The sequence below is a fragment of the Neofelis nebulosa genome, chromosome 4 (genome assembly GCF_028018385.1).
Source record: "Neofelis nebulosa isolate mNeoNeb1 chromosome 4, mNeoNeb1.pri, whole genome shotgun sequence".
NCBI lineage: Eukaryota > Metazoa > Chordata > Mammalia > Carnivora > Felidae > Neofelis > Neofelis nebulosa.
In genome coordinates this window covers 119,278,398-119,301,212 of record NC_080785.1, presented here as the reverse complement: position 1 = coordinate 119,301,212, position 22,815 = coordinate 119,278,398, and the positions used below count along the sequence as shown (strand labels likewise).

Here is a 22,815-nt window from a genome sequence, read left to right as displayed (position 1 = left end):
ATTAAACCTCTGTAAATGGTAAGAAAAAGTATTACTATGTCTTCTTTCATTGTCAAAAATATTTCTATGAAGTTATATATTAAAATTAAACATTAGTTCTTTAAAGGTACATATTTGACATTTTCTCGGCTAATGAGAAAGAATTCCAAAGCAAGCATACTTATCTTAATTTTAATTCTGGCTGCAATTCAAAATCAAATTTGTCTCATTCTTTCTTGTACCCCACACTATCCTCTCAAATCAATGCAGGAACTCTGGTTAACCCTAATTAACTACCTACTCTGAGCAACTAACACCCATCTATTTATCTATCTGCTAACTAATCTCATTTAAAATCCTTGATCGCAAGGGCGCCTGGGTGGCTCAGGTGGTGAAGCGTCCTACATCAGCTCGTGATCTCGGTCATGGTTTGTGGTTTGTGGTTTGTGAGTTCGAGCCCCCGTGTCGGGCTCTGTGCTGACAGCTCAGAGCCTGGAGGCTGCTTCGGATTCTGTGTCTCCCTCTCTTTACCCCTCCCATGCTCATGCTCTGTCTCTCTCCATCTCTCAATAATAAATAAACGTTAAAAAAAAATTTTTTTTTGAAATTCTTGACCGCAAATCTGAAATGGGCAATCCTCACTACCGGGCAATCCACACTACCAGGCGATCCTACAATACTTACCTGGCATGTTCTGCTTCCCACTCTCAAAAAGATTCATACCTTCTCAAATCACCTGCCATCCTACCCCCACTCTCAGCTGATGAACCTGCCATAGCTACATGAAGAAAATAAGAGCCATCAGGCGGCCTTGCTGGCCATGCCTTGATCAGATCTCCTACCTGTGTATGTACCTACATCCTTGGTCTTCCTTGCTGTTAGCATGGATGCATCAATCCTGCCCCTAGTAAAGACCAACCCCTGAACCCACCACCTCTTGCCTCCTCAGGACTTCATTCACTTAGCTCCCTACCCCTCATCAGTTTCCCCCTTGATCCCCTGCATCCCTCCACATGCAGTTTTAATCTCCACCACCCTTCAGAGGCCCGAGTTGCACAGAGTTGTCAGTAGATGAAATCTCCTCTTTCTCCCCTAAAGCTTCCCCCTTAATCCACACTAGTCAATCTTCTACCTGAAACCCACTCACTTGAGATCACACTTGATAAGAACTTGGTGCTACCCACGTCCACAGCCCCCTCTATCTCATATTTGGCCTCTCAATCCGTCTCCTTCCATTAGCTTCCATGATTTCTCAAGGCCTCAGTTTTCAATCCCACACTGGTTTATTCTTCCTCTATCTCCTTTGCTCAGTCTCTTCTTTCTAAATGTTTCTTCTCTCTAAATGTTAAAGTAAGAGAGGGTTCAGTCCTAAGTGTAGCTCACCCTGATTTCTCCCCTCACCTCCATTTCTTGGTTTGATATCTATACTTGGTTTATCTCAAAGGCCCCCAAACAAAACTTTTCATCATCAATACGACCCATGCCCAGCCCCTGGCCAAAGTTTCTACTGCCTTTCCCAAACTTTCCCATCTTACTGAGTAAGCACTAACTTGCTAAAATTACTCACCCAATTGCTAAAGCCAAAAATTTAGGATTCATCCTTGATGCTGAGCTTTACCTTGCTCACCATATTCAAACCATCTCCAAGTTCTGCCACTCCTACCTCCTAAACATATCCCCAATCCCAGCCATTTCTATCTTCACTATTGTTATGCAGATGTACACCACAAGGAACCCTGGACAGATGGTACAAAAGCCTGTCTCCCTGTTTCCACTCTTTGCTTCACCTCTAGCCCCCTATCCATTCTTCACAGCATCTGGAGTTATCCTTTTAAAACACACACACACACACACACACATACACACACACACACACACACACACACAAAGACCATGTCAGATCAGATCAATATTGGAAAGTCATTTGGTCCCCAAACTGATCTAGGGATTCAATTTAATCTTAACCAAAATTCCAGCAGACTTTTTTTTTTTTTAAAGCATTGACAAGTTGATTTTAAAGTTCATTTGGAGGGTTCCAGTTTCTCCACATTGTCACATCTGTTGTTTCCTGTGTTGTTAATTTTAGCCACTTTGGTGTGAGGTGGCACCTCAATGTGCTCCAGCAATAGCACTACTAATAATTTATACAAGGGATATAGGAGTGCTGATTCATAGTGGCACATGTACCCCAATGTTTATAGCAGCGCTTTCAACAATAGCTAAATTTTGGAAAGAACCTAAATGTCCATTAGCTGATGAATGGATAAAGAAGATGTGGTTTATATAGACAATGGAATACTAGTTGGCAATGAGAAAGAATGAAATCCTGCCATTTGCAGCAACACGGAGAGAACTGGAGGGTGTTATGCTAAGTGAAATAAGTCACTCAGAGAAAGACAGGTATCATATATTTTCCCTCATACGTGGAACTTGAGAAACTTAACAGAAGACCATGGGGGAAGGGAAGGGGAAAAAAATAGTTACAAACAGAGAGAGAGGGAAGCAAACCATAAGAGACTCTTAAATACAGAGAACAAACTGAGGGCAGATGGGGGGGCGGGTAGGGGAGAGAGGAAAATGAGTGATGGGAATTGAGGAGGGCACCTGTTACGATGAGCACTGGGTGTGGTATGTTAAGTGATGAATTATGGGAATGTATCCCTAACACCAAGAGCACACTGTATACACTGTATGTTAGCCAACTTGACAATAAATTATATTAAAAAAAATTAAAGTTCATATGGAGATGCAAAGCACCTAAAATAGCCAAAATAATTTTGAAGCTCAAGGCAGGCAACTCTGGCCTCCAGCATGATCTCTTTATGACACACAAATATTACCATTTTCTGTGTGCCAAGAAAAAGGGGTAGGAAACACTATATTAAGGAGAGAAGCATACGTTTTTGGTCAATCTCTTCAAATTCTTATAAAAAGTAAAGAAAAGTACTGTGTGTTGGTTTTTTTAATTAAGAGAAATAAAAGGATATCAGGTTAGTTCCAAACAATAGAGTCCTCTTGGCTGCCTGGAAAAAAATTCATTTCAGAATATAATTACACATGTATGCTCATTTTACTTACAAACTTAAGAAACAAAAGAAGATATCAACTCTGGGACTCTAATTTAAGGGAAAATTTTTTTTTAATTAGTGAAATTTTCATTGCTACAACTAGATACTGAATCAAGTTACGTGGGCAGGAGGACAAAATCATGATGCTTCATTTTGTTTTTATTCTTTAGAATGTCAGCAGGATAATGACTGACACAAATAAAAACCAAACACTAAAAGGTAACAAGATGGTAGTAACAGGTTACAATATCCAGCCACACGAAAAGAAATGAGTTAAAAGACAAGCAACATGACAAAGAGGAAATTTCCTCTACCATTTAGGAAGCTTCCATTTGACCACGTATTTCTTTGATAACAGGGACCAAGGGGCTGGACATGAAGCTCATAACGAGACTAGCATGTCTTCTGCACAACTTCTATGCAATCTACCCACCTGTCTACCCTGAGAATTCACATTCAACTGTGCAAATGTGGGAAGTCTGGCCAACACCAACCATGCAAACCAGAGAAACCCAAAACAAGTCAGGGTTCAGGCCATAAAACCCTAAATCTTATGTTCAAGGAGAAGAATCTGAAAACTACCTTATATTGCTGGATTGTAGGCAGTGGACACTGAACTTTCCTGTGACTCAGTTCCCAACAGTGAAATGTTAGACTAAATGATGTAGTTCATGAGAAAGAATTATCCTTCCAAAATTGTATGTACACCAAATTTTAATGTTCGGATACATATTTTTAATTTTTTATTTGTACTATTACCCAAATTCCAGTAACACATTATAAATGGCTCAAATAAAATGTGCTTATGAGGGCAAGAGAAGCATACTACAGTGCACATTAATGTAATCTTAAAAGGCTTCTATAATTTAATTGACTTTTGCAGAATTACCTAAAACAAATAAATAATACGCTTCTGTATTTGAAGCCTGTTATTCTTTAACACTCAAATCTCTCTGAGATACAGGAACAATGTGCACTCAGTAGTGCACAGTGTGGTAAAATCAAAGGAGGAAGCGAAATCAGCGATTTAATATGTAGCCATATTCCAGAATGTGACTGTTTGTGTGGTAATAAAGAGAACAGAGAACGTGCGCAAACTAACATTGCACGTCCTTCTAACAAGGCAACCATACAATCTATCAGCTAAACCCAGAGACTCTGGAGGGTACTATAGGGTGTGATTAATAATGATGCCAGCCTATCTCAGGGAAACCAGAACATATAGTCATTCTTTATCCATTTTTTGAACAGTTTCATTATAAATGCTACTAACAACAGAAGCAATAGCAGCTAAGACAAAAATTCTGGATGCAACTCATGTTGTCACTGGGGGAAAATCTGGGCTGAGAATTATTGGCTTCACCTCTATTCATTGACTTTGGATAAGTCCCCTCACCTGTCCAGGCAGCCTCCATTTCCTTACCTGTGATAAAAACTTACTACATTCAGTGACTTCTTGAGTTACCTTCTGTCTTGAAAATGTTTGTATTCTATCCTAATATGCCTTTTCCTCAGGTTCTAAAGATCTCCATGGAGACCTCATTATATCTCTGATTTAAAACCAAAGGTAGTAAGAAATGAGAATGCGGGGGTGGGGGGGAACCTCTGGTTTTAACTTCCAAGTTGACTGTAACAAATTATAAATTTGATCAACTGACTAAAAATACAAAACTCCAATAGCATGATACATAAACTACACACTTCTATTCCATCCAATTTCATTCACCAGAACAAGTGCAAAAGGACTTTGAATTTTTTTGTTTTTTTGTTTGTTCCTTTCTTTCTACAGAAATCTCTTACCTGGTTGCCCATGGTTGGCAGTCTGGGAGAGTTGATCCAAAATAGTGACTGCATACCTAACATTTAGAAGAAACTGGTAGTTCCTTCAAGGTCTTATACTTGCTATTCTCAAGGCATTCTGAAAAACACACTATCAGCCACTCTTTTTTTAATGAAAAACTGAGTTGTGAACCAATCAAGATTATATCTTGGTTTTATATATCAAGCTGAATATATCCAGAAGCATATGGAACAAGAATTCCTGTACAGTTTATGAAATATCTGAAAACTAAAACAGAAAAGTACACTTTAAAAATGTTAACCTTAGGGGCGCCTGGGTGCTTGGCTGGTTAAACGTCTGACTTCAACTTAGGCCACCATCTCACGGTTCATGAGATGAACAGCTCAGAGCCTGGAGCCTGCTTCTGATTCTGCCTCCCTCTCTCTCTGCCCCTCCCCCACTCAACCTCTGTCTCTCTCTCTCTCTCTCAAAAATAAACATTTAAAAAAATTGAATATTTAAAAAAATGCTTTAAAAAATAAAACAAAATAAAAATGTCAACCGTATACAAGTATTACCTTGTCAAGCCAACTAAAACTCTCAAAATGACAGTCATCATAACAAAACCTTGGGTGATGCTCAGACATTGCACCAAGCTATGACAATGAAGGTATCATTTGGTAAGTGTGGACCCAGAAGGAAGTGCCAGTTTCTACAGGCAGTTTAGATACACAAGTAACAATCATTCTAGAATTTAAAAACTCTCTCCTGATACAGGAAACTGAAGGGCTCAAAGTAATTTTACAGAAGATCTCTGTATCATGGCAGTTCATGAATTTGGTAAAAACAAACGAAAATATCTGCCACCTGGGACTGACCCAGAAGGCTGAAAAATCAAGAACTTATTATAGAACAAGAGCAAAGCTACTATATAGAAGCCCATCAGATTACCCAACAAAAATGTATAATAAAAAAACTCCCAAAAGGTGCCAACATGAACCGCGTGAGTAAAGGAAAACCTTATTATTCAACAGCGAATGTCCTGTGGTAATGAGTACTGAAGAAAAGATAAAACTAGGTGTACTTTCAAATTATTCTTGGAAATCACTGCTGAAATCACTTTTACGAACATATATTCTCTAACACAAATATGGTAACCGAAGGGGATGAGGCATATTGTAAATTATGCACATTTTCTCTTATGATGAAATGCAGAGGCTGGGCTACATAGATTTCAGAGAGCAAATCATTCTACAGAGTAAAACACCAGTACAAGAAAGCAAAACTGGAGGGGTGCCTGGGTGGCTCAGTCAGTTAAGCATTAGACTCTTGATTTCAGCTCAGGTCATGATCTCACTGTTTGTGAGATCAAACCCTGCCATCAGGCTCTGTGCTGACAGCTCACTCTCTCAAAAATAAAAACTGATTTTTTTTTTTCTTAAAAAAAAAAAAAAACTGATTTAAAAAAAAACAGATAATGGAGAGGAAAGTAGAATTCTTCCCTCAGGCCACATTTATGGATTAAATTTTAACATAGCACACAAAATAATAATACGTTTTTTGGAATGCATTAAAGCATGGTTTTATTAATTTATAGGACTAAACATAACAGGTAATTCTAAATGCAAGGAAAAAAGGAATAGTTCAATAACTAAACTTACAACCCACAAACAGGGTTCAAATTACCACTAAAGAAAATAATGTTTCAATAACCTTGGTTTTCCAATATTCAATACATTCTTTGAATATTTTCATACCAATATCTGTCTTTATTTTGATGTCCTAATGTACTTTTTAAAAAATAACCTTTTTATTTTAGAGTAGTTTTATATACACAGAAAAGTTGCAAAGACAGTACAGAAAGTTCCCAAGTGGCCCACATTTCACTTTCTTCAGTTAACAACCTATCATTCTGACACATTGGCTACAACCAAGGAAGCAATATTAATACGTTATTATTAATTAAAGTCCCACACTTGAATTATATTTCTTTACTCTTTGACATCGTTTTTTGTTCTTCTAGGATCCCATCTAGGACACCACATTACTTTTAGTCATCAGGTATCCTTAGACTCCTCCAGACTGACAGTTTCTCAGACTTTCCTTGTTTTTGATGACCCTGACTGCTTTGGGGAGCACTTGTCAGGTATTTTGTAGAATGACCCTCAAGTGCAGTTTGCCTGATGTTTTTCTCACAACTTGATGGAGGTTGTTGAGTTTTCGGGAGGAAGACCACAGAGGTAAAGTGTCATTCCCACCACATCACATCAAGAGCACATGCCATCAACCTAACACCAATCTTCCCAGAGACCCTAATCTCTTGGCTCAGGTAGTGTATGCCAGGTTTTTGTTTTCTCTTTTTTTCCCCTTCTTTTCTCTTCCCTCCCCTCCACCCCCACTTTCCTCTCTCCTCTATTTTTCTCTTTCTGTATCTCTCTTTTTCTGGCATTGTCTTGCCTCCCGCCCCCCCTGGAATCAGCCATTTCTCCAAGAAGCAGTAGTTCTTTCTTTTGGAGAATGTTATTACAAACCAAGATCAGTGCACTGGGTGTGCTTCTTCCAACTGCAGTGCCCTTGCTTTGGGGCCCTGGCAGCTGACAGAGCAAGGAAATACCTGTGTGTGCCTTAGCTCACTTACATACACAGATCTATAAATAGCTCTGTATGTATCCCTCTGAATCTACAGTAAGCTAGCCACGAGTTCACCCTGTACCACACAGAAAGCTTTAGCCTTGTTTGTCTGTAATCTACTCCCAACAACCTGCCTTCCATGTTCCACCCAGTTTAAGATAAAGACACGGAGCTAACATGACAGAAACAAAAATTATGCTAAACTACAGATGGGTAAGATTAGATAAAAGTCTTCTGAAATAAGTCAGGGAGAAGCTTCAGCACATATATTAGAGAAATATTTAAGGTCCACACATCAATGCAAATGAAATAGTATAGATAAGTACACTTCAAAATACTACCCTCTGGGGCGCCTGGGTGGCGCAGTCGGTTAAGCGTCCGACTTCAGCCAGGTCACGATCTCGCGGTCCGTGAGTTCGAGCCCCGCGTCAGGCTCTGGGCTGACGGCTCGGAGCCTGGAGCCTGCTTCCGATTCTGTGTCTCCCTCTCTCTCTGCCCCTCCCCCGTTCATGCTCTGTCTCTCTCTGTCCCAAAAATAAATAAAAAACATTGAAAAAAAAATTTAAAAAAAAATACTACCCTCTGATTCCTATACATGAATAAGCAAGCAATTCTGTGTAAAAGAAAAAATATTTATAAATAATTACTATTAGATGTGCCCTTGGACATCTAAATAGAAGATCAGCGTTTTTTTTTCCCCAATGGCCAATGAAGGTTCAAAGTCACACAACATTGCCATTCATCTAAAGACATTCCTAAAAAAAGACCAGTGGGCCTGTTGTGCTATACCCAATGAAGTAACTTCAGAAGTGGGAGAGGATATCCAGATACCCAAGGCCCATTAACAGTAGGGTTACCTCTACTGAGGAGAAACAAAACAGGATAATAAGGAAATATGCCCGACAATCAAAGAACTCCCAATTCTACGCTTGTGATTTTCTGCCTGAGGCCAAGAGATTTTTATTCAGTATGCTGGTAAACTTTAGTATGATGACAGATTATTTTGTGCTTCAGTTTATTATCACACAAGATGAAAAAGTAAATTATTTCTAATCAACAAGCATATTTTCTCCCATCAGTCTGTGCACTCATTTGTCTCAGAGCTTTCTAGAAAATGTCTCTCTCTCTCCCTCACATTTCCTTGTCTATCACTTCTTCAACAGCCCCCAGACATCCTTATCTCTTCCACTCCGGGCAGCAATGGCAAGTATGCTTGGCAAACAGATGTGCAGAGGTGCAGGGAGCTCTGGAATGCCTATGGACATTCCGACTTTCTCTGGGACTCTCACAGGCAGAAGCCTAGAGCACCCCATCTATATTGATGAAGCATACGTAAAACCAAACCATTTCTTATCTTCAGCTGGAATCACTGCCTTGGCAGATCCAGCTGGTGCCCCCGCCCGATCTCCTTGCCCTTATCCCCTCAGGCTTGACTTCCAACTATCAAGACTTCCGTCCTCTCACTGGTGAAGTGTGCTCTGCCACCAGCATGGAAGGCTGCAAGCAGCAGGGAGCAGCCCCCAACCAAATAACCGCCTCCCTTAGCCCCTGCCTGGGTTAACTCAAGTGAGTGTTTTAAACCAGCTCCCAATTCCAAGGAGGCTCAGGCTCCAGCTTCGCGGTGACCTCTGGTTTGATAACGTGCCCCCTTCAACACAGTCTTCTTGTGCCTATCTCCTGTGCCCGCCTCCTCCTGACAGCAGTTCCTTCACCTTCCAAATTTACCACTTCCACTCAAATCCTTGTCTCAAGGTCTTCTCAGGAAATCCAACCATTTCAAGAACTGCCTATTCCCACTCTTTCAACAATGGGAAGAGCAAGCTGGCTTGTCCATGGCAGCATTATCAGTCAGGAGAACTTGGGCTCTGAGGCTAACTAGCCCTGGGTTCAAATCCCGATGTCACCACATACCATAAGCAACTTAATTAACCCCTTTAACCTTTCATGTCCACATCTTTAAAATGGGTTTGCCTGTGGACGAAATGATGTAGCACATCCAACACTCTCAGTACTCAAATAACATTGTCAAAATCACACACCTTTACTGCCTACATTAATAAGGATACTTTACTGTTCCAGAAGACTCTTGTCTAGGAAGATAAAAGTTGTAGCTTTGTTGTTGACTCCAACTCAAAAGACCCCATCAGCTTTTCAATAGAAAACATCAAAGCACACACCCCCAGACTCTTTGCACCCCTCACCTCTTAAGAACCTCTTACTGCTGTGTTCACCAGTTCTCAACTGTTAGGTTTACCTGATCCCAACCAAGACTGCACTGAAAGACCTGCCCAAAACCATACTTAAAAATCTCAACACGCATCTCAACTTTGCCCTTCTGGCTCTAAGAGGCCACTCTGATGACAGAGGTAGTGGTTCCTCTTCCCTTCAATAAGCAATGAAACTCAACTTGGTCTCAACAGGCTGATGATGCCAGTATTTGACATTCCTTAGATGAATGTCACAATGGCACTTTTTCTTTTAAGATTGTGCCATCGGTCTCTAATTTACTCTGAACTCAGGAAAGGCTGAAATTCCCTTAAATTTTCCAACAACAGTAATCAAGACTTCTTCACATTTTTGTGTTTGTTGTTGTTGTTGTCTTGCTCTAAAGGATTCTGGACAGATAGCTCTTCCAAAAATCAATGGAAAGTGAAGAAAAGTTGCACCAAAACATATCAAATGCATGGCCAACACTTAATTTAAGCCTTTCTGTCAAAGAGTCTGTTCTGTGCCTATGTCTGTGTTGGACTTCCTATAAAGTTGCTCCTGCTAACTCAGCAGTTTTTGCCAGAAATTGTGAAAAGTTAAAATGTGTATTAATTCACACCTTGTCTGATGTACATTCTTTTATGACCAACACTTGGCATCTACAAGAAGGTTCACCCAGGTTACAAAGTGGTGAAATGAGCCAGTCTTCACAAGTACTGAAATCACAGTCCCCACTTCATTAGCCCACGCTCTCTAACACACCAAAGCAGAGATAACCTACCTGGGTTGGTCCTGAACTGAATGGCTGAGATAAATGAAAACCAAACACCCCACCCCAGGTAGACCCCTGGCTACCACCTTTTTCTGGATGATAAATCATAAATATAACTATTTCTTTTAGAAAATGTCCTAGAATAACCAAACTTTTTTGATTATGGACAATGACTTCTCAATAATTTTTTTAATTTTAATAATTTCAAAGCTACAAAAAAGTGACTCCTGGAGCCCCTGGTGGCTTAGTAGATTAAGCATCCAACTCTTGACTTCAGCTCAGGTCACGATCTCACAGTTTGTAGGTTCAAGACCCACACTGGGCTCTGTGCTGACAGTGTGGAGACTGATGGGATTCTCTCTCTCTCCCTCTCTCTTTCCACTCATTCCTTGCTCTATCTCTCTCTCTGTGTCTCTCTCTCTCACTCACACAAAATAAATAAATAAACATAAAAAAAGACTTAAAAAAAAGTGACTCCCGTACCCTTCACCCAAATTTTACAGTTGTTCACTACATTTTGCCACATGTGCTCTATCCCGCCTCTGTGTGAGTGCTCACACACATACTATTACTTTTTAACCACCACAAGTGCATTGCAGCCATTATGCCCCTTTAACCCTTCAGTGTACATTTCTTCAGAACAACTACATTCACTTCCATGACAACAATGAAATTACTGAAACCAGAAAACTGAATACTGACATAGCAACATTATCTAATCTATAGAGCTTATTGAAATTTCTTCAGTTAGGCCACAACACAATGTCCCTTTATAAATTTTTTTTGCCTAGAACTAAAGTGCACCAATACATATTTTTAAAATAATGATCTAAAGCTTCTTCCAAAGAAAAGCATGACTACTATTCTTCCCTGCATGAAGATAAAGCCTCCTCTATAGAGTCATAATCAAGAGCATCTTTTCTTATAACGTAGCACCCAATAAAAATGCACTTTTCTCTGCTTGCCAAAACTCAGGGAACAAAAGCTCTCTCTTTTTCATTAAGAAGAACAATAAGCTAGTTTACGGAAATCTGGACAAGTCTCTTAAACTCCCAGAAATCACCTAGCAAGAAGTTGTATGAAAATATAAAATTCTAATCAATTTATTATCTGTCTTCATGTTGGGCAACAGAGAATCATTACAGCATTCATATTTCAAATTCTAAAAAGAGTACTTACTTAAGAGTTAAGAATCAAGTTAGCAACAAAACAGCTTCATCTCAATAATTATTTGGATTGACATACCTATTGGTTCTCAAAATAAGATTATGCTTAGTTGTCACTCTGCCATATTATGTAAGTTTGATTACTGTTCTAACACAAGGAAAACTAACATCTTTATCAACAGTATAATAGTTAGATCTATACTCTGTATTAGAGCATGACTACATGAGTTCAGAACAATTGGCAATAGATTTGCACTCACATGAGACCTGAAACAGCATGACTTTTCTCTTAAAAGAATAAAAATGCACAGAAAATTATAAAATATTATGATCTTTTTGTTTTAAAAATGTTCATTTATCTATCCATCTGTCCATACCTCTATCTTTAGAAGGATCTACACATGAAAATGTTAACATGGAGTTATTTCTGGCTGATAAAATTATGGAATTTTATTCTTTTTGCTTACTTAAATGTTCTATCCTTCACAACAAACATGCACAACATCTAATTTAAAAGTGCTTCTGGAAATGTACAGCTTTACAATGAAAGTGATAAAGTTATCATTAAAAGAAAAAAAATGAGAAAATTTTTGTAAAAAATGAAGAGAATACAGATAGAAGCATTTTAATATATAAGCAATAACTATAACATTAGAAGGTTGATTCATGATCTGCAATGAACAGTGGTAAAAGAACACAGGTAACTTACCAACTACTATACTCATCAAAAATAATAGGATTATGGAATTTCAGGGTTGGAAAAGATCTCAACAAGGGTACTAACCTTCCATCTGATGCCTGAATATTATGAAAAATAAAAGTTGGACCAGATAAGTAAAGACAACTTACCTCTAATATGCTAAGAATGTACTAGAAGTATTTGGTTGTGATGGGTCCCCTTCTCACTTTGAATTTTTACTGATTTCTATGGAGCTAATTACCCGAATCAAATGGGTATCTCTTTTGACTTTTCAGCTTTTGTAGTCACTAAATAACAACAGCCATAACCAATGGATTGCTATACTTCGTGACAGCTTTCACCAGGGTACCACCAGCCAGTATTAGGATATACTTTATGAGTTCCCAGCTAGGTGACAAAATTGTATTTGAAGTGAGTCAGAGACCTTGCTCATAATCAAATACTGCATTTCAAACACCTAAGACAACAATGATGGCAGGATGAACCATTATTTAATGACCCTTAGAAAAAACTGAGGTCAATTCAACTGTGATATAAGACTTCCTTTTCACTTGGAATTTTTACTTACATATCCAGAGACTTCTTTTAAACATATGGAGACAAAGGTTTTTATCTTATACCATTGTTGTGCATATATTTAAAAAAAAAAAACAACTGAAAACAACTGGTTAAAGTATTCCTAAAGTGTCTTCAATGCCGGAGCCTGACTCTTTTTCATAATGTTCTGACTCAGTATCTATGATGCCTGAACCTTCCCTCACAAAGTTACCGTGTGTACTACCAACAGCAGTGGAGATACAGCATTTCTCAACAATACTTGAATACTGTCTCCATGAATTTTTCTTTTAATTTGAGAGAGAGAGAGAGAGAGAGAGAGAGAGAGAGAGAGAGAGAATCTTAAGCAGTCTCCACGATCAGGGTGGAGCCTAATGCAGGGCTCGATCCCACAACCCTGGGATCATGACCTGAGCTGAAATCAAAAATCATATGCTCAACCGACTGAGCCACCCAGACACCCCTCCAGGAATTTCATTGAAGGCACTGACATCCATTTTGCAAACTGAATTCCTAATTTTGTCTCTTTCCTCAGTCATGTTTCATGTGACTAGAAGCAACTTCTGTTTGAAGACATCAAGAAGGGTCTGACAAATTGATGTGTGACACCCTAACGATAGTCATTTGCAATGTGAATCAGTCATGCTGTTATTACTTTGAAATTTCTTCCAAGAGATTTAACTAACCATTTCTCCTGCCTTCAGTTGGTCATATAACAAACAGACAATCCTTTGCACATAGCTCATTAACAAAACTGTAACAAGTCTTCAGACTTGTGGGTATTTTTCTTTCCTACATCCCATAAATCACTTGATTGTTCTGCAAGAAGATGGAATTGCAGCCATTCATTCGATGATGAATACTGCCTTCCTAACATGAAACTTATACTCTGCTGCACTTCCTTCATACACAGTAACTTTTTTTTCTCATTAATTTGTGAAATATAGTTTAAATGACAAACCAATGATATGACAACAATGCACATAACTCAACTGAAATGATAACAGTCTGGAAAGCCATGATGCTTGTGAACTGGTAAATACATCAGGACTACAACCTGGCTGGTAGCAACCGTAAGATGCCATTGATTACAATACACATCACAATTTCAGACATTCAGACACAATTTCAGACACTAAAAGAAAATGTTATGTCTTAGAAGCAATGTTCACTTAATAAAGGTCTAGTAGTAATAGCAGATTAGTGATAAACTCTTGGCAGGAGACTTTTTTAAAAATAAGTGACAGACTCAATTCTTAAGGACTCTGATGAGTAACAACAGGAATGACAAAAATAGTCAAATAACCATAATACAAGATAGGATTTAATTTAGATAAACTGCTGTGGAATTCAGATACCCTGCTATAGGAACTCATAGAAGCAGCAGAAATTACTTCTGCTTAGTGTGAAGAATGAGAGAGAAAGTGATCATAGGAAGGGCTGAATGAGGCCATCCAAGAACAAACCTGAGGAATGACTGACAGAGTAATGTCGTAGAGGAGGTAGATGAATTTATCTTAAGAAATATTATGTCTCCTTTATGGCAGCATTATTTACAACAGCCAAGTTATGGAAGCAGCCCAAGTGTGCATCAACTGATGAATGGATAAAGACGTGGTATACACATATACAATGGAATACTATTCAGCCATAAAAAAGAATGAAATCTTGCTATTTGCAATACCATGGATGGAGTTAGAGTATTATGCAAAGCAAAACAAGTCAGAGAAAGACAAATACTACATGATTCCACTTATCTGTGTAATTTAAGAAATAAAACAAAGGAACAAAGGAATAACAACAACAAAAAGAGACACAAACCAAGAAACAGATTCTTCACTACAACATGATGGTTACCAGAGGGGAAGTAGGTGGGGAGATGTGTGAAATACATGAAGGGGATTAAAGAGTACACTTATCGGGGCACCTGGTGGCTCAGCTGGTTGAGTGTCCGACTCTTGATTTCGGCTCAGGTCATGAGCTCAGGGTCATGAGATCAAGCCCCACATTAGGCTCTGCACTGAGCATGGAGCTTGCTTAAAATTCTCTCTCTCTACCCCTTCCCCACACTCTCTCCCCCTCAAAAAAAAAAAAAAAAAGTACACTTATCATGAGGAGTACTGTGTAATGCAGAACTGGTGAATCATATTATACACCTGAAACTAATATAACACCATATGTTAACTACACTGGAATCAAAATCAAAAAAATAATTATTTTTAAAAAAAGAAATGTCTTTTTCTCATTAAGGAAATTAATTAGAAATGTCTTAAGAAATCTGTCTTTCTGTTATGAGAAACAGGAAAGAAGAGGTCAGAAATTACAAGAGGCCTTAAAATGGAAAGGCAGAGCTGGAGGCAAGTCAGATTAGCTGGCGTTGGTGAGCCCAAGACACGGTATCTACTGAAGGTGAGGACACAGACACAAGCAACCAGTGTGGACTAGGCACCATGGGAAATGCAGAAGAGAGTAACTTAGAGCTATGCCTCAGTAGAAAGCACCTAGATGAAGCCAAATAAAATGAATTATGAATGGAACTAATTAGCCCAGGCTCATAACTTTCTCTAGCAAAGTTCAGAACAGAAATGGGGATGGGGAGAGGGAAAAGAAGATAACGTATGCGATTTAGCTGAAGATTTAGAAGGAAGAAGATGCAATGTTCAGCCACAGAGTCCCAACTTTTGCAGCATTACTGAAGGCAATGTAACTGACTCCATCTTTATAAAGTAAAATAATCACATATTTATCCAAGATTCTCAGATCTATTACCTCATTTCATCTTCCCAACAGATCTGAGATAATAAGAGGTTTTTATATGTTTTTCATAGATACGGAAAGACTTCAAAAGATTGATTCCCAAATCACCCAGCAGATCCTGCTGCACCGCCAGTCACGTGTATGCCTACTAGTCCTCCCGCTACAGCAGCAGCTTCCCGCTGCATACTTACTCCTCGGCAGTCTTGTCTTGAATCAGTTGCCCAGTGCTCTGTTCTGGTATCAAAGCAAATACCACTGGTAAAGGCTCACTTCATTCTCACACTCCCTTTGGCCTTGGCTTCTAGGTATTATATAAGGAACACACTCTCTTTTAAACTTAAAACTCTTAGACAAAATGACAGGACAAATAAAAAAAGGTGTATAAAAAAGAATTTAAATAAAATAAAAAATTTAAAGATTAAAACATACTTAATATTTACAATGTATAGACCAGTTACTCACATCTGAGATATGAGTAATAGACACTGCCTGCTTTCTCAAGGACAGGCCAAGCAAATCCTCATATACAGTCCCTAAAGCTATGTTCCAAAGTGTACAAGCAAACTCAATGATTCTTTTTCCTAATAAGATTGCAATAAAAAAAAAAACCCACCCAAATGTCAATGAGCTAATAAATGAATAATAAAATGTATATCCATACAACAGAATAATATCCTACACTGTAAAGGGAAACATGTCACAACATGAATGAACCTCAAACACATTATGCTAAGTAACAGAAGCAGTCACAAAAGACCACATACTGTTTGATCCCATTGGTATGAACTGTCCAGAATAGGCACATCAATAGAGATGGAAAGAAGATGAGTGGCTGCCACAGGCAGGCAGAGCTGGGAGGAATATGGCTAATGAGTATGAAGGTTCTTTTTGAGGTGATGAAAATGCTCTAACATTGTAGTGATGGTTCTAAGATTTTGGGAATATGCCAGAAACTATTAAACTGTATACTTACACAAGTGAATTGCACACTATGTAACTTATATCTCAAAAAAGCCATTAATATGTTCAATGAGTAGGGAGTTCCATGAGATGTGGGTGCATGTGTGTGTGCAGACATACACATGTGCAGAACTAAATAAAAGGTGAAACAGAATATAAGAGCTTACATTAAAGACATTTTTTTAGGGGTGCCTGGGTGGCTCAGTCGGTTAAGCATCTGACTTCAACTCACGTCATGATTTCATGGTTCGTAAGTTCGAGCCTTGCGTCAGGCTTTGTGCTGACAACTCAGAGCCTGGAGCCTACTTCTGAATGTGTCTCCCTCTCTCTCTGCCCCTCCCCAACATCCTCCCTCCCTCTCTCTCAACAATAAAAAAACACTAAAACAAAAATTTTTAAAAACATATTTTTAGTGGTTTAATAATCCTCTCAGATTTTGGTGATGCCAATATATCTGTCTGAGGCCAAGACCTCCAACAAACTCACCCTACTTCCCATCATCCCACACCAGATAAATAAATACACATCTGGCTGCCATGCATTTCCTCCTACACTTTCTTCCCTTCCCCCACTTCAAATGTTTCCCATCTCACCCTGGCATTCCCAGACATTAAGGCAATCTGTGACTATGGTTAAAAACTAATTCACAAAATCTATAAAGAGCTCACCAAACTCCACACCCGAAAAACAAATAACCCAGGGAAGAAATCGGCAGAAAACATGAATAGACACTTCTCTAAAGAAGACATCCGGATGGCCAACAGGCACATGAAAAGATGCTCAACGCCGCTCCTCATCAGGGAAATACAAATCAAAACCACACTCAGATATCACCTCATGCCAGTCAGAGTGACCAAAATGAACAAATCAGGAGACTATAGATGCTGGAGAGGATGTGGAGAAACGGGAACCCTCTTGCAGTGTTGGTGGGAATGCAAATTGGTACAGCCACTCTGGAAAACAGTGTGGAGGTTCCTCAAAAAATTAAAAATAGACCTACCCTATGACCCAGCAATAGCACTGCTAGGAATTTACCCAAGGGATACAGGAGTACTGATGCATAGGGGCACTTGTACCCCAATGTTTATAGCAGCACTCTCAACAATACCCAAATTATGGAAAGAGCCTAAATGTCCATCAACTGATGAATGGATAAAGAAATTGTGGTTTATATACACAATGGGGTACTACATGGCAATGAGAAAGAATGAAATATGGCCCTTTGTAGCAACGTGGATGGAACTGGAGAGTGTGATGCTAAGTGAAATAAGCCATACAGAGAAAGACAGATACCATATGTGTTCACTCTTATGTGGATCCTGAGAAACTTAACAGAAACCCATGGGGGAGAGGAAGGGGAAAAAAAAAAAAAAAGAGGTTAGAGTGGGAGAGAACCCAAACATAAGAGACTCTTAAAAACTGAGAACAAACTGAGGGTTGATGGGGGTGGGAGGGAGGGCAGGGGAGGCGATGGGCATTGAAGAAGGCATCTTTTGGGATGAGCACTGGGTGTTGTATGGAAACCAATTTGACAACAAATTTCAGATATTAAGAAAAAAAATAGGGTGCAAACAAAAAAAAACTAATTCATACTCACGTGGACCCTGATTTTCCTCCATTTTTACCCTGCATTCCTACGTGACTTGTATTAAAAAAAAAAAAAAATACTGCCTACTGGACTTGAAGGAATGACTTGATGTGGAGAAACAGGGCAGCAGTACCATACTCTTGGAAAAAAGGGACAACGCGCAGGCCACCATGTGTTCTTCCCTTACCCAACTTGAGAGGTGTTTTTGACCTTGAAAACATTAGGGGTAAAGTGAGAAGATTTTCCCTTCCTAATACCTCAGCCTGAATAATTTGAAACCATTTCCTAAGAATCCTTGGAAAGCAGAGGGGTTTTGGGTATAGTCTTCTTATAAAAAATTTTCCTCTTAATTTGATGTTTCAGATTAGACGATCTATCATTCTACAGCATTTTTAATTTTTACAGAAGAAATATCAAAGATTAAATAATGTCTAGACACATTCACACACAGGTTGTAGCATTTAAAACTGGTATAATTCTTTTAGAAGGCAGCAACACCTACTATGGTCAAAATGGTGTTAAAAATAAAGAAATAATTTATTAGAAACAAAAGGCTCTATACATAGAGAGCTTTACCACAGCTTTAGATGTGTTAAGTAGAACACTGGGGAACAGAAACTGAAGGGTTTGATCAATTATGATACAGAACCATAAGAAAACTCTGCACCCACTTAAAAACAGCTATAAAAATGAGGTAGAAACATGGGTACAAATGGTTTATGATATAAAGTGAATGCCAGAACACAAAAATTATATAAATACAAACACACACACACACACACATGTATAATCATTTTATACTAGGTCATCTTTTAAAGTACATCATCTTTTAAAAATATCTTTTAAGGGGCGCCTGGGTGGCGCAGTCGGTTAAGCGTCCGACTTCAGCCAGGTCACGATCTCGCGGTCCGTGAGTTCGAGCCCCGCGTCAGGCTCTGGGCTGATGGCTCGGAGCCTGGAGCCTGTTTCCGATTCTGTGTCTCCCTCTCTCTCTGCCCCTCCCCCGTTCATGCTCTGTCTCTCTCTGTCCCAAAAATAAATAAAAAACATTGAAAAAAAAAAATTTTTTTAAAAAAATAAATAAAAAAAAAAAAAAATAAAAATATCTTTTAAAAAATTACTCATCTCCAAACCTCTCTTTTTTAAAGCTTTCCCATCCATTACTTGCTCAATTACGTTTTTCTTGTTTTTCTCTCCTATATACTGTCTTTCTGGTCATTTCTATTTTCTAGTATAGTCATCTTTACCTTCTTCACTCACTGTCTTGACAAAAACATCACTGTCTATCATGGCCTTTTCTGACTCCAGAAAAAATATCTATCTAAAGGGTACAGAGTAAGAAACAAGGCCACCCTACGGCCACTGCAATGATCTCCCACATACTGCCTTGCTTGCTATCACTGTGGAAGTTACAAAGCAGTAAAAAGAGCCTGAAGTGGAAGACTGAACTGCCTCATGCCTCAAAGTTACTTTCTAATTGTTTGTGTCTTTCTGTCTGAGCATGCACAGGTATGGAAAATAGAAATTTACAATAATTCGGTACTACAGGTTTCTTACCTATTGAATGAGTCCGATTCTGATGAAGAAAGAGTTTCTTCTTGAATATCAGTACAACTGGAAGAATCATCTGGTCTGTCAGGCTCCATTCTCCCTGGGGATTCCAGCTTTGTTTGAGGGAAGTGGTCTGTTATGGGAAGAGTGTCTGAGAAATTCATCTTTTTATCTTCCTGTTCTAAAAAGGTAAAAGAAAGAAAAAGACACATTTAAGAGTACCATAAAATCTACAACCTCTGTATGTTTGTTATTTCTACATTTAGCAGTACAATTTATACTCAGTAAAATGGAAGCTTAGATAACATTGAATCCAAAACTCCAGGGACAGAGAATAAGAATCATCACTCCTATAAGCTATCTAATTACAATGCCCACTCCATGCACTTTCAGATTAATTAATTTGAAAACAAAATTTCCTTTTAAAATCAGGAGTAGTGAACTGTGTAATTCTAATGAGGCTTCTACTCACAGTATTACTAGAGAATTCCTGCATATTTCATAGATCAGAGAACACCAACAAACATATGAAGCACAATAAAAGAGCATTAAAGATTCGATATTTATCACTGACTACTATGTGGTAGTGAATCCATCTGGACATTTCTCTTAGTCTGTTAAATAGAATTGAGTAATTTATTATGGAAAAGGAAAACTAATCAGACATAACAAATATTTCCATTCGATCCAATACATGTCACATTTCTATGTATCCCTTGTTAGAGCCTCAATTTCTGAGGTCTCCTCTCGCAAAAAAAAATAAGGGAAGCTGGAGGCATGCAGACAGTGCTGGCAAGAATGTGACAACAGGTATGACCAAATATCTCCAAAGACGAGTGCAGAAATAGTATCCATGAAGGATTCCTCAGTGCCCAGGACTCTCCCTCACGATCTGTTTCAGGACTCTGCCAGTATTTCAGTGGCACTGTCTTTAAGCTTCAGGAACCCAGTAAGTACTTAACAGGCAAGCCACATGTGCTAATAGAATAGAGCCCCTTTCATGAGTTTCCTCCCAGAGAAGTAGAGCTGTCACACATCATCCACCCAGTGTGTTTGCAGAGGCAAGTGACTCTCGACAAAAGACACCAAGAAGAATTGTCAAGGTTTTGTTACAAATAGAAAATTTATAGTAAAGAATAAGACAGATTCCTTAAAAACAAAAAAACCCTTTGTAAGTCTATACAGTCAAGATTTTTCCAAGATTTTCCCAGAAATAATAAGTTTTTCTTATACTAAAGAACAGCATACATCACAAAAGTATAATTTCTTAAAAAAAAAAAAAAAGCTATTGATGTTGTCTGGCTCTCAATAAGCCAAATCATTACCAAAACAAAACTGTACCCTCTAATGTTTATCTGGGTAAAGGAAAGAAGCTAACCACAACAACCATCCAGGTGCTCTAAGATCTCCTCTTGTAAACAGGCACCCAAGATCACATTAAGAAGAATCAATCACCCAGTAAACTCAGAGAACCCAGGCATCCAGTACTCAACTGGCCAGGAAAATGCAATCAAGCTGACAAACTAGGAAGTGAAAAATTTTAATGGTGAAAACCACAAAACATTGTTGAAAGAAATTAAAGACATAAATAAATGAAAGACATCCTGTGTTCACAAACTATAAGACAATATTATTAAGATATCAGAAGTTACCAAAGCAATCTATAATTTCAATTCAATCCCAATGTTACTTTTTGCAGAAGTAGAAAAATTCATCTTAAAATTTACATGGAATCTCCAGGGACCCAAATAGTCAAAACAATCTTGAAAAGGGAGAATAAAGTTGGAGGACTCATACCTCCTGACTTTGAAATTTATAACAAAGCTACAGTAATTAAAATAGTATATAATACAGACATAAGAAGAGACTTTTAGACCAAAAGAATATAACAGTGAGTATAAAAATAAACCCTCACATATATAGTCAATTGACTTTCAACAAGGATATCAAGAGCATTCAATGTGGAAAGGTTATTCTTTTTTTTTTTAATTTTTTTTTTTAATGTTTTTATTTTTGAGAGAGAGGTAGACAGACAGAGTGTGAGCCAGGGAGAAGCAGAGAGACAGGGAGACAGAATCTGAAGCAGGCTCCAGGCTCCGATCTGTCAGCACAGAGCCGGATGCAGGGCTCAAACCCACTACACTAGATCATGGCCTGAGCCGAAGTTGGACGCTCAACCAACTGAGCCACCCAGGCGCCCCAAAGGCTATTCTTAACAATTGGTGCTTTATCTACATGTGAAAGAATGAAATTGTACCCTTACCTTATACCATACACAAAAATTAACCTAATAGGGATCACAGACCTAAACATGAAGAGCTAAAACAACAAAACTCTTAGGTAAAAACAAACAGGAAAATCTTTCATGATTTTCCAAATGTTTCCAAATGCTTCCATCTTTCCAAAATGTTGCCATGAATGATTTGGCAACAATTTCATGGATATAACACCAAAGGCACAGGCAACAAAAGGAAGAATGAATAAACCAGACTTTATTAAAATTAAGCACCGCTGTGCATCAAAGAAACTAAGAAGAAAGCAAAGAGACAACTGAGAAAATGCTTATAAATATTTGCAAATCATATACATGAAAAAGGATTAATATCCAGAATATATAAAGAATTCCTAAAACAACAACAAAGAAACAAACCAATGGAAAAGTGAGCAAAGAACATGAACAGACATTTCTCCAAAGAAGAAAAACACATAGCCAATAAGCATGTGAAAAGATGCTCAACATCATTAGTCATTAGGAAAATGAAGATCAAAACCCATATCACTTCTTACCTACTATAATAGCTACAGTTAAAAAAAAAAAAAAAAAGGAAAATAACAGGTGCTGTTGGCAAGGATATACAGAAACTAGAATCCTTAAGCATTGCTTGTAAGAATGTAAAATGGTGCAGCCACTTGAAAACAGGTTGGTGGTTTTTCAAAAGGTAAACATAGAATTACCATATAAACCAACAAGTCCATTCTTAGGTTCATATCCAAAAGAATGGAAAGCAGAGACTTGAACAGATATTTCAACACTAATGTTCATAGCAGCGTTATTCACAGTAGCCAAAAGGTGAAAATAACCCATTAGAGATGAACAGAT

General features: G+C 38.3%; 1 protein-coding gene across 6 annotated transcripts in view; it reads right to left on the bottom strand.

Moving 5' to 3' along the window:
- Positions 1-22,815, bottom strand: part of RAD18 (RAD18 E3 ubiquitin protein ligase) — a 108,865-nt gene that overhangs the window by 21,586 nt on the left and 64,464 nt on the right. For all 6 annotated transcript variants that reach the window (XR_009260725.1, XR_009260726.1, XR_009260727.1 and 3 more), the window contains exon 11: positions 19,722-19,896. Coding sequence is in view for 3 of the 6 variants with exons in the window: in XM_058726132.1 (XP_058582115.1) it covers positions 19,722-19,896 (175 nt within the window). In the remaining 3 variants the exon portion in view is untranslated. The remainder of the gene's footprint in view (positions 1-19,721; positions 19,897-22,815) is intronic.